This window comes from Crocuta crocuta, unplaced genomic scaffold, assembly GCF_008692635.1.
Source record: "Crocuta crocuta isolate KB4526 unplaced genomic scaffold, BGI_CrCroc_1.0 scaffold396, whole genome shotgun sequence".
Classification (NCBI taxonomy): domain Eukaryota; kingdom Metazoa; phylum Chordata; class Mammalia; order Carnivora; family Hyaenidae; genus Crocuta; species Crocuta crocuta.
Window position 1 is genome coordinate 1,215,195 of NW_027533259.1, and position 12,282 is coordinate 1,227,476.

Sequence of the window (12,282 nt, forward strand, 5' to 3'; positions counted from 1 at the left end):
CAAGAAGTGCCCCGGAGTAACATGGTGTCCTGGGACGGTTTGCTGGCTCGCAGTGCCAGGAAGTGCTTGATTTGGTCCCGACGCAAACACGGTCTGTTGGGAAAGCCCACCTTTAAGCTGATTATAACTCTGAAAGTTTGCAGAGGGCTGCTGGTTTTGATAATAAGATGAGGAAGAAGGAGGCGGAGGGGGTGGAGGGGGTGGAGCCGTGCTGTTCAGACTTGGCTGGTTGAACTGGGTGTACGTGGCTGAAGATTGTCCCGAGGGGGTCTGGGTGAATAATGCTCCGGAGGTGGCCTGCTGAGTGCTGGCCTGAAGGGTCTGTGCCGCAGGGTAAAAATTTCTCTGAGGCTCTCGCTGAGGGGTTCCCACCTGAGGAGACTGCGCGTGATGAGGCCTGTAGGGGGATCCTAACTGCTGGGTCGGGGGCTTTGGTGAGAGATAACCGTGCTGTACAGGTGGGTGAGGGGTTGAGGCCTTGGGAGGATTTTCTCCGTGAGGGGACGGAGGGCAGTGCACCTTCACTGGCGCAGAGGGCAGCTTCTGTGGAAGTTGCTCGGATGAGCTTCGGACGAGTGGCTGAGGAGGAGGGGGATTCTTGGAAAGCGCCTGGGCGTTACTTAATAGCTGTTTCTGTTGGAGCTCTGTTTTCAGGTGAACACCGTTCTCCACTTCTGACACAGTAACTGTCGCCTCCCAATGGGACTCTGCCTTTGTGAGTATTTTCCCATGTGCTTGGACAGGAAGTACAGGTCCCGGTGAACCAGGCTATGGAAAGGAAACATATGTAAGAAATGTTTATGTCAATTGAGGTTTGTTATCATGGTATTTAATGTTATTTACACCCTCGTTCATAAATGTAGAGTCTAGAAGTCCATCACAGAGGCTTGGGATACTGAAAAGCCTGCTTTTTCAGTGGCTACAAGTTGTGCTACTGGGCTTCAACTGAATTCCCTGAATTAATTTTTATTACGATCAAGTTAAGGAAATAATGGTCCCTATATTAAATTTGCCTTTTTTCCCTTAAGCAATGAAACCGGCTTTTAACCCTTATTCTGCAAGATTTCTACACCTTACCTAATGATCATTTGGTTTGGGTAAATAAACCCAAACCGTTGTGATTTGTAACATGTTTTACATTGTTCAAATAGAAGTACTCCAAGTACAAAACTATTAAATATATATGAAGTCACATATGAGGAGAAAGAAAATCGATCTCCAGTCCCTCATCTTTAGTTTCCAATGAAACCGCCACCACACCAGACCACCCAGTGTCCCAGGGGCGGAATTCTAGGAGAAAAAAATGTAACTACGGAAGCACAGTGAGTACATTAGGCCACTTGGTCAAAAAGCGTCCAAAAATCACAAACTGATACTTGATAACAGCAGAAAAACCTCCCTATGCAGATTACCATTCACTTTTCTGAATGGCCTTCTTCAAAGGTCAATCTTCTTACCTTGCTCATTTTTGAAGGGCTTTTACAAGTATGTTGAGAGGTGTCTGGGGATGGACATTCATTTGTGGTCATGGAGTCTGGATTCTCAGGGTCAGGATCTGTAAAGCAGAAGAAACCTGTAGTAAATGGAAGACTGCGCGACCGTACTGTCTTGTAACTAACACTACAAAGCAACATAAATTCTATTCAAACCACGTTTTTATAAAGGCGCTCTCCCTTCTGATTTAAAAAGGTTTTTAAAACAGTAACCATGATCGGTCCTCTGCTTACTGACCTTCCATAAGTTCACTGAAAGGAGGGACTGGACCCTGGGGCTGCAACTGGGGAATGTGATTTGAATGAGATGGAGGTGAAGACGGAACATGACCCGGTGAGCATGGGACACATGGCGACTCTGCCCCTGGAGGTGAAGCAGACCCAAAGACAACATTAGAACCGCAAAGAATGGGGGTGCAAAGGGGTCAGCGGGCTCCACTTGCAGGCACAGGCTCACTTACCACTATCTCTATCTTTTCGGTGATCGCTGAGGAGCAGAGCTCGCTGGTAACTCCTTTCTCTCACCTGCTCCACTGAGGTTGAAGCGGTCCTTGAACAGAAAATCATACCGTCAATTCAAGGAAGCTACTGCCAGCTAGTTTATTCTTTGTCCTTAACGGTCAGCATGTGCTCTCAGACCAAGGCTTTTACTCTGCTAGGAGAATACTTAGGTGTAAAGCTTGGAAAACAGCTTTTTTAAAAATCTTCATCTCTTCCAAGAGCTCAGTCAGACTCCATTTCTTTGTCTTAAGCAACTTCCTTGGTGAAAGGGTGAGGGGTTGAAGGGCAGTGTATCAGCATCCAGAATGTCACTACAGGGTCCAATGCTCTGCAAATTACCCTGTATCTGAAAGCAGGAAGCTCTTAAGGGTATGGGGACTGAGGAGCAAAGCAAACGAGCCTTTCTGCCCTTTGCCAAGACCCACCCTCTGTTCCTACTGAAGAAATATTAACGTTGGTTCTTCTTTTCTGTAACTGGTAATACGGGTGTATAAGAAAATTGCATGATGCTGCCTGTGATAAATGTTCTTTGGAGAGGAGTATTTGTGTGAAAGCTGTGAAAATTATCAAAGAGGAGGCACGGTGGACCCTTAACACAGGCACATACATAGCTGGTTTAAAACCCTATCAGCAAGAGGATCTCTCCAAATTATGACCACAGACGTCTATCTCCTCAGCACTGGGAGAACGACAGACAGGAAGAGAATTCATTAACGAAAGTGTGTGCTTTTCAAAACAGCAGACTTCAGCTCTTTACAAATACGGCTGCGTTCAAAATCAGCTATGTAAAGGGTCCTGACTGGAGGATAAAGCACGGAGACTAATTACATACACACATATACTACCCAGAGTTCTAAAGTTCCCAGTTAGGTTTTTTAAAACAGACTTACCACTGAACTTCCGGTTCATTCTTCTCGCTGGCAGAAGCTTCCTTAATGGGACAGTTGTTGCTGGGCTCTTCCGAAGCAGCACTGTAAACCGTAGGCGGCGCCGGTACCGGCAGGCCCGCGGTGCCCTCTGCCTGCTCCCCGCTCTCAGTCCTGCTGCCACACCCGTCACCGCTGCTGCTCGAGTTGCCACTTGCATGAGGGGACACACTAACCAGAGGAAAGTGGTCTGCCTTGGAGCCACTTTTCCTAGCTTCACGCTGTCTTTTACGGTATTCTAGCAGAGAGACCTGAAGCAAGAAAAGGAAAAGCAAATCTTTTATTCGTGTTTTATAGGTCAGTGTCAATCTATTCTTTTTTTCTAAAGAGAATTACTGTATTTACATTAGGAAAATTATGTAAAGTAATTTGATTGTGAACAAATAATAACAATTAACAATTATCAATGCCTATTATATTGCCAGGCATTGTATTTAGATGATTTACATACATTATCTCATTTAATCCTCACAACAACCCTATGAAATAGGTATATTATCATCCCCATTTTACAGATGAGGAAATTGAGTAACTCACTCACTCAAGGTCACACAGCTGGTGAGTGTTGGAGCCGGGATTCGAACCTAGGTCTTACTTGAAAGCCCGTGCTCTTTCCACTATACTACATTGCTTCCCACAAAGTTGCCAACTGGACTCTGTTATAAAAATTAAAAGCACACATCACTAAAATTCTTTTAACTTGCAAAGCAATAAGCCTATTAACAAAGAAAATACGTGTTGTATTTCATCCCATTCCTCTGAAATAAGGCATTCTAACACTCTGTTACCAACCAAATGGTGGTAAATCGGGGAACTTCAGGTAGTACCTATATAATCCTTTTCAAATACTGATATCCGTGGCCTAAATACTATGGATATTACGGATGAGGAACGAAGCATTTCTCCAATATAAGGCTGCCTGCTAACCTGTAACATGAGGATAACAGCACAAATATTATTCAACTCTGTTTATTTGGCTGGGGAGTGGTTATTTTTACATTATTCTTTCAGCGAAATAAATGGTCTCGAGGTTTCAGTCTCTGAAACCCTGCTTAAAGAATGTCTCACTGGTCTGTAAACACTTGGCTAATTGAGCATTTAGAAAAGGTTTAAAATGTACACATCAAAAATTTAACTTGAATAACTAAGTATGAATGCCTCCGATAACACATAACTACCCCTAACCCTCAGAAGCAGTATGAAAAAAACACTATTAAAAGGACTAAAATCGTTAAATTTGTAACCTTTTTCTTTTGTGGTGGATTCTGGGGTGTGCAACTTCCGTCGATCAAATTGTCATTAACAGTCCGTCCGAAACCAGAAACCAGCCCATCTTCTGAAGTACAAAACACAGGTGTTTCCATAAATATGCCTCTAGTATCATCCTGCATCAGGCACTTTGACTCACTTATTCGGAAGCCTCCTCCAACCTCCAACTGATGTGAGGGTGTCAGGTCCCTCAAGTTAGAGTTTACTGAGAAGTTAACTCCTGTTCTGTCAGGACTCTTTACCCAGGAAGAATACACTGTGCCCCGTCCAGAGTGAGTAGATTCCAGCTGGCTGGTAGGATCAGTCCTGTCATGTGGAGGCGGTTCCATGGTCTTGTGTAAGGCAGTTTGCTCGACTGCATCGAGTCCCAGTTGAAGGTCTGACACAGAATCCTTTTCTCCAGGGCACTGCCTATTGACTTCAGTCCTACTCCTGGGGCTGGTATAACCAATAGTCTTTATTTCTTGCAGACCCAGGTCAGTTAAATTAGAATTTCTAAAAGGCCCCAATGTTAACATTGTCGAAGATCTGTCATATCCCTGTTTACAGAATTAAAACAAAAAAAATTAAATAACCACACTGAGACTAACTTTAAAATCTCTTCATAATTTAAGCAAAATAATAATAAGCAAAGGTCACCAGTTTAAATAACCTTACCAAATAACTCCTTACCTCTTGATTATAAGTGCGTCTCTTAATCTCTGGAGAACTTTCTGGGGAAGAAATATTCTATATAAAAGAAATAATTAGAATTGAAAATTAAAATATGAAACTAAATCCATGATATTTATAGAAATGAAGACCAACTATTACACAGACTTTGGTTTTAAACTTTCTTATCTGTTTTATTTCCATTTCCCACGTAAGAGGTCTGCCTGAAGATCAATTTGATACACTGAGTATCAAAATAAGATGAACATTATGCTCATTTTAATAAAAATGTGAAAGTTTAAATTTCCATAAATGAACGTTCCAGATTTGCTCTTTGGTTTGTTAAAAACTTTTTTTCTACTCTCAGTACACTAGTTGTTAGAGGAGGAGGAGGGAGGTGCCTTTAAATACCAATCAATCCCACAGGGTTATTTTCCCCAATTTAAATTTCTCACCTCAAAGTGCATGGTATTTCCTGGTGTGCCAGGAGTTACTGGGGTAACTGGTGAATATATGGGCTTATAACCATTTCTACAAGCTTCATCATCTGATTTTATCCGTGGAGGAGTGGCAAATGACGGGTCTGTGGGAGTAATATCTGTGTGGGTTGGTGTAGCATACGGTGAGGGAGTTGGTGTGGAGGTTTCCGAGTAAGCAGAATCTAGCAACTGATAAAGTCTTCGTTTTTTTAGTGGTGTAGTTAAATCTGTTGATGCAATAATAATTCACAGACATTATATTGCTGGTATGTGCTACAATCTGTAATATATTCTGGGAAAGATCAAAACATCAACAATAGTAATTAGGATGACTTTTACCCCCAAACTAAATTTCAGGGTTTTTAAAGATACTATTCACACAAAGCAATCTCTCCCCACCCCTAAATGAGTTATTTTACTATTACAGCATGCCATTATCTTGCCAAATGACTTACAGGCCTAGGAGTCTCTAAGAAATCTTACAACTACATGTGTTAATTTAACTGATTTATTCTAAGAGTTCTTTTGAATCTGAGAAGCAACTCAAAACTTCACCCCTAAACCCCAACATACATGCTACTGCAAATTAAGGTTTTCATGTTTATCTTCATCCAAAAGGTTAGAGGACAGAAAATATTCAACAATATGCTTTTTGGGGCTCCTGGGTGGGTCAGTCAGTTAAGCATCTAACTCAGTTTTGGCTCTGGTCATGGTCTCAGGGTTGTAACATGGAGCCAGACACTGGGCTTCACACTGGGCATGAAGCCTGCTTGGGATTCATTCTCTCTCTCTCTCTGCCTCCGCCCCTCTCCCCACTGCTTGCACATGCTTGCTTGCTCTCAAAAAATATATAAACGTTTATAAAGTACACAGTAACTAGAATATGTCTGTTGTAAAAACCATTTATATACTGCCACATTGTTCACACTAAAACAGTACTGAAAAATTCTACCTGGAAGAGAACAGCTATCATTTAATAGTAGTGGACTTTTACTTTCACCATTGACTGTAGGGCTTCTGGATCTTTCTTGACAGGGTGAATTAAATCTATGTAAAATTGCTGAATTTTCCTCTTCTAAAGCTTGTTTCAACCATCGCTGAAATACATAATGAATAGAAGTCAGTTTGTAGATGTTTATACAGCCTATAAATGTGAAGCTGATTCTAAAAGCATTTCACTGCCAGGAATGATAGCAGGGAAGGAGCCTAGCCTTGGCTCCTCCTAGATTTTTATATCCAGAGAACAGTTTACCTTCTTGCATGAGCCAGAAATGTTTTCAGTAGGTTCTTTTCTTCTCCTTTTTTCTGAAAGGAATGGTGAAGTAAATCTGATATAGTGCTTAGGAGTAGAGTATACATGGGGGCTGTAAGTGAGGCCCGGTAAAGAATTGAGCTGTGTGGCTAACACTTCAGGATCTGTAGTTATGCGCAGAGGCCTTTCTGAAAGGCTGTCAGAAGGTTTTCCTGTCTTCTCATTCTTCTCACTTAACCATTCACTGACCAAGTGCTAGAGAAAAGAGAAATGTGGATCATTCTACACGTAATTACAATTACACAGATGCTCCTACAGAACATTCTGACCCCAAATCTGAAAACATATTATCCAAAATGATACATTAATATAAGTCATTCATATATGATGTCCAAAAAATCAGTACATTTCCTGGGTTAACTCCTCTACACTCCTAGAATCTTTTATACAATAGTACTTTGCAGGAAGAAATCACATAATGGTACTTTCTGTAAAAGTCAAGTCTAAGAGATTCAGTACCATCTTCTAAACACAAACACTAAATTTAGATTTGCTACTGCTTCTGTTCTCTATTAGAAAAATCTGATTTTATGCAGTGCCTTTCTACCCTGACTGCCTGTCAGATTCCCCAGGAGATGAGACCAGTGCGTATACATTAAAAGGGGGGAGGGGGGTGGGCAATGCTGGCATTGACCATTGCTGTTTAAAAATTTACATAATCCGGGGCGCCTGGGTGGCTTAGTCGGTTAAGCGTCCAACTTTCGCTTAGGTCATGATCTCGCGGTTTGTGGGTTCGAGCCCTGCGTCGGGCTCTGTGCTGACTGCCAGCTCAGAGCCTGGAGCCTATCTCTCTCTGACCCTCCCCTGCTCATGCTCTCTCTCTCCTAGAAATAAAAATAAAAATACTAAAAAAAAAAAAATTTACATAATCCTCAGGGCGCCTGGGTGGCTCAGTCGGTTAAGCGGTTAAGCAAGCGGTTAAGCGTCCGACTTCGGCTCAGATCAAGATCTCACGGTTCGGGTTTGTGGGTTTGAGCCCCACATTAGGCTCTGTGCTGACAGTCAACTCAAGAGCCTGGAGCCTGTTTCAGATTCTGTGTCTCCCTCTCTCTGACCCTCCCCTGCTCACACTGTCTCTGTCTCTCTCTCTCAGAAATAAATAAATCTTTTTTAATGCAAAAAAAAAAGTTCAATTGTAACGGACATGGAAATAAGGATTATTTTTGTCATCACAAGCACATTTTGTTTGCTGTGTGGGCATTCACCTTTGATCAAATGGTATCCTTTTTATTTTTACTGTAACTAGTTTGTAAAAAAAAAAAAAATGCTAAAAGTAGTAATACATTCTCGCACATACAAATAAACACACATTAAAAGAATGATCTACCCACATCCTGTCTTCCAGAGATAATCATTATAAGCATTCTAGTTCTTTTTTCCTCAGTGTATACAAAACTGTCCAGAACAACAAGCAGAAAGCACACGGACTCTGCAGCCAGACCACCTGCATTATGATTCCTGGCTTTGCCACTTACACTGTGACCTTTCCACAGATCAAGTTATACAATCTTTCCACAGCTCAATCCTTATCTGTAAAAGAAGGGTCAAAATAGAAACTAGCTCTACAAACAGGGTTATTGCAAGGATTAAAAGAGCTAAATAACATATACAAAGCTCTTCAAACAGTATCTGGCACAGAATAAGTACTATGTTATTAAATTAAATGAGGCCTTTACACTAGGAGAAATCATGATAATTCGGTACTCAAAGGGTATACTGTTTAAAATTAGGAAAGGGGCGCCTGGGGTTCTCAGTTTTAAGCTCAGATCATGTTCTAATGGTTCACAAGTCTAAGCCTTGCATCGGGCTCTGTGCTGACATCTCAGAGCATGGAACCTGCTTTGAATTCTGTGTCTCCCTCTCTCTCCTACTCGTCTCCTACCCGTCTCCTACTCGCAGTCTTTCTCTCTCAAAAATAGTAAACATTAAAATTTTTTAAAATAAGGAAATACCATCAACAAAACCTGTGGCAAAAGAGGCTTTTTTGGAGAATCAAATACAATTGAAGAGTCTACATCTCAGATTAGGTATTTAAATAGAGAACACCACAATAATTTAGTCACTTAAAAATTGAAAGGCAAGAATTATGTCTATTTGTAGCTTCTCTTTAACCATAAGTGTTTCTTTTCACTAAGCCAAATTACAAAGAAAAGTTGCAGTTATTTTTTGTCCTTCCAAAGTAGGCAAAAATAACTTCATTGTTTTGTTTTTTTAATTCTAGTATAATTAGCATATATTTAACTGCTCATTATTAAGGCAAGTGTTGGCTTGCTTGTTGAAGATCTGAGGGTCTGTAAGGAAGAGGACAGACTTACAATTAGAACTGTGTTTAGATCTTATCTCTAACTAACCCTTTGATTGACTTCTGAAAGTACATTCCTGGGTTCATTGTAGGTGTTGACTGAATATATTTCTCCTGGCTTCACACTACTTATAAACCGTTCTGAATTTGGTAAGAACAAAGACGAAATAAATTAAGTCTCAACATATTTTGTTGTAAGTGTGTGAGAGAATTATTTATGATCTAACCATACCCCAAAGAATCTTAAGGATTACCGCTTTGGTATCTCGGCTCCAATCTACTACACTCAAGTTGGGGTAAGAGCTTCATAAGGATGTTCTATTATTTCTGAGCTGTAAAGCTTGGGTTGATTTATCTCAGTGAATACTTTCATAATTGCCTCATTTAACGTGACAGATTTTCAAAGATGAACAAACTGATCTAGAACTACCATTCCTTATGGCAACCAATAATTCCTTCACGTTCTTGTAATCTACCTACACTGAAATTTTTAAGAAATACAAAAAATAAAGGAAAACATGTAAAACCAGTTGTTTCTAAGAAGTGTAAACTCAGTACGTAGGGCACACAAAACCAGAATTTTGATAAATTCTTAAAATCACTACATTAGATTAGCAATACAAAAAGATATTAATAGAGTGAATATTATAACTGTCTTCAAAACCAATGATTCAAGCATTTCTATTGACTGATTTTTATAGTTCTGTGATTCTCATTCTTGATTTAAAAACTTTGTCAGGTGGTGGTGCCCAGGTGGCTTAGCTGGTTAAGTGCCCCACTCTTGGTTTCAGCTCAGGGCATGATCTCATGGTTTCAGGAGTTATAGCCTCGCATCAGGCTCTGCACTGACAGTGTGGAGCCTGCTTAGGATTCTCTCTCTCTGTCTCTCTCTGCCCCTCCCCTATTTGTACTGTCTCTTTCTCTCTCATAATGAATAAATAACAAAACTAATAAATAATAATAAATAATAAAACTAACAAATGTTAGGTGTAATAACTATGCCTCTTATTCAGTTCTCTAACAAGGTGTTATAGATTAAGTCTTAAAAATACAAATCTGTTTCACATCATAAGACACTGTTAGAAAACAGTTCCTACATTCATTAAGAATCATACCTTCTTTGTTTTAGGGTACTTTGTAGGACATTTATTAAGTGCTGGGACTTCGGTTTCAGTAATTATTTCTGCTAGTGCAGTTTCAGTTTCTGGTTCTATTGCAAGTACAGTATTTTCAATATCATTTTGTTGTGAAGTAACTTCTAGATCAGGAGAAGACGGCTGGATATCTGAGCACATGCTGACAGTCCTGTGTCTGCGCCGTTGCTGCCCAATGTGAGTCCTGCTACGAGAAAAGCTTTTTCTCTGTTTTGTCCTATTCACTTTGGCAGGGGTGGGCTTGCTAGCAGTTTCTTCTTTTGCTTGTTCCTAATTCAAAATATAACAGAGTGGAACTTTTGATATTGTTTATGTGAGAAGCTGAAATGTAAAAGCATTAATCCACTTCAGGAGCTAATTTTCTTAAATGTTTCTCTGAATTCTGATATATACTAAATTAACGTTTTTCTTACTCAAAAACAAAGCAAATAGGGGGCGCCTGGATGGCTCAGTCGGTTAAGCATTCGACTTCAGCTCAGGTCATGAGGTCATGGTTCGTGGGTTCGAACCCTATATTAGGCTCTGTGCTGACAGCTCAGAGCCTGGAGCCTGTCTTTGCATTCTGTATCTCCCTCTCTCTCTGACCCTCCCCTGCTCATGCGCGCGCGCGCTCTCTCTCTCAAAAATAAATAAAAGCAGCATCAGACAGTAAGAATTCCTTACAGATGCAACTAAACCAGGTGTGACAATCTCACGGGCAAGTGCTTAAGGATGAAAACAGAACTAAACCTGAGTAGCTTCGGCGTCACTGACAGCCTGCACATCTTTACACTCCGCTTTAACTTCGGTTTTGGCTGTGCTGATTCTTTCCAAAGCTTGTTCTCTTCTTTTCTCCCTTTTTTCAAGTCTGGCAAAAGCTTGCAGAATTGCTTCCATTTTCCTTTCTTCTCTTGTCTACAAAATTTAAATATCAAGTGACATAATAAATGTCATTGCTCTGAAGTACAGTTCAAAATTGCAAATGTTCATGGAAAATATAAAAAATAAATTCTGTGATGTTGTTAGCAAAACCCTCTATTGATGATACTTGGGGGTGGGGGAAGGCATATTCACTGGAGAGTCTCAGAGTCCAAAATCTCTCCAGAAACCCTGTCATTACAAATACACTTCAGGAAGGGAATGAATACTTATTGGATCACTGTTGATAAGGATAAAGCAAAACAACAATAACAACAAAAACATTAAAAACTACCTTGCTCTACCAAACTGAAAATCTCTTTAAGAGGAAGTTAGCCTTTCTTTCAAATAAGATCTGAAAAGTTCATACATCAATGAATGTTGAAAAGATTGCATTCATAGAAATTGACATTGTGGTACCAGGATAATACAGGGTGAAGTCCTGGGTTCAAATTATAGCTCTACCAGTCTCTGTGACCCTAGGCAACTTCACAACTCTAGTTAACCTTTTTAAGCCTTTTAAAAAATGTGAATAATAATTACACTTCACTGAATTGTTACTGAGTTCAAACAGAAGATATCTGTGCAGCTTGCCAACAGCACTTGGAAAATGGTGGGCATCCCCTAAGCGTCAATTATTATTTGTACTTTAGCTTTCTTGCCCTCTATTACAGTTCTTCTAAGGCATCCTTCTTCCCTCTGACCTGTTTTCCACTAACAGTTCAAGGCAGGGACTGGAACAGCAAGAGTTCCTCTGACCTTCAGTTCTCTTTGGAGAGAAAATATTAAAAGCAAGACCCAGAGCCCTGGCCCGTTTTCAACCAGAAACAGGAAGAAGCACTTTCACTGCCTGTCTGGTTCTCCAGATGAAAAGAACCAAGTCCTGAGTCTCAGATCCATTTGGCTTTCCTCTTCTGTCAGTGACATGGGGAAGAAGGGTTAGAAACTCAAGGTCAGGATGCATCCACGGTCTTCTCCACTTTGGAGCTTTAGTTCCAGTAATTAATTCCAGAGTTTTAAGCATTAAGACACACACTGAAAATTTCAGCTTATACTCTTGCCTGTATTTTTCTCTTCATTTTTTACACTCAGTAAGGGGACAAAAATTGTCAATTGAACTCCTCTGACAATAGTGAGTTTCTAATTAGTCACTCTTAGAAAACAAGTTATCTTCAGTCTCTTTATATTACAGGTAAGAAAAATGAGGTCCATGGAGGTAAGATTGCTTGTTAATATCTACATCTACTACTCTTGGTCTGGGGTGGGTAACTGGCACTAAAACAACAGAGGCAAAAGTG

The 12,282-nt window shown here is 40.4% G+C and overlaps 1 protein-coding gene across 1 annotated transcript in view; it reads right to left on the reverse strand.

Moving 5' to 3' along the window:
- KMT2E (lysine methyltransferase 2E (inactive)) overlaps positions 1 to 12,282 on the reverse strand; it is a 99,936-nt gene that overhangs the window by 1,406 nt on the left and 86,248 nt on the right. The window contains 12 exon segments of the mRNA XM_077746913.1: positions 3 to 768; positions 1,458 to 1,555; positions 1,732 to 1,857; positions 1,955 to 2,043; positions 2,885 to 3,171; positions 4,165 to 4,728; positions 4,862 to 4,918; positions 5,296 to 5,546; positions 6,272 to 6,416; positions 6,572 to 6,826; positions 10,049 to 10,357; positions 10,817 to 10,981. Of these exon segments, the coding sequence (XP_077603039.1) occupies positions 3 to 768; positions 1,458 to 1,555; positions 1,732 to 1,857; positions 1,955 to 2,043; positions 2,885 to 3,171; positions 4,165 to 4,728; positions 4,862 to 4,918; positions 5,296 to 5,546; positions 6,272 to 6,416; positions 6,572 to 6,826; positions 10,049 to 10,357; positions 10,817 to 10,981 (3,112 nt within the window).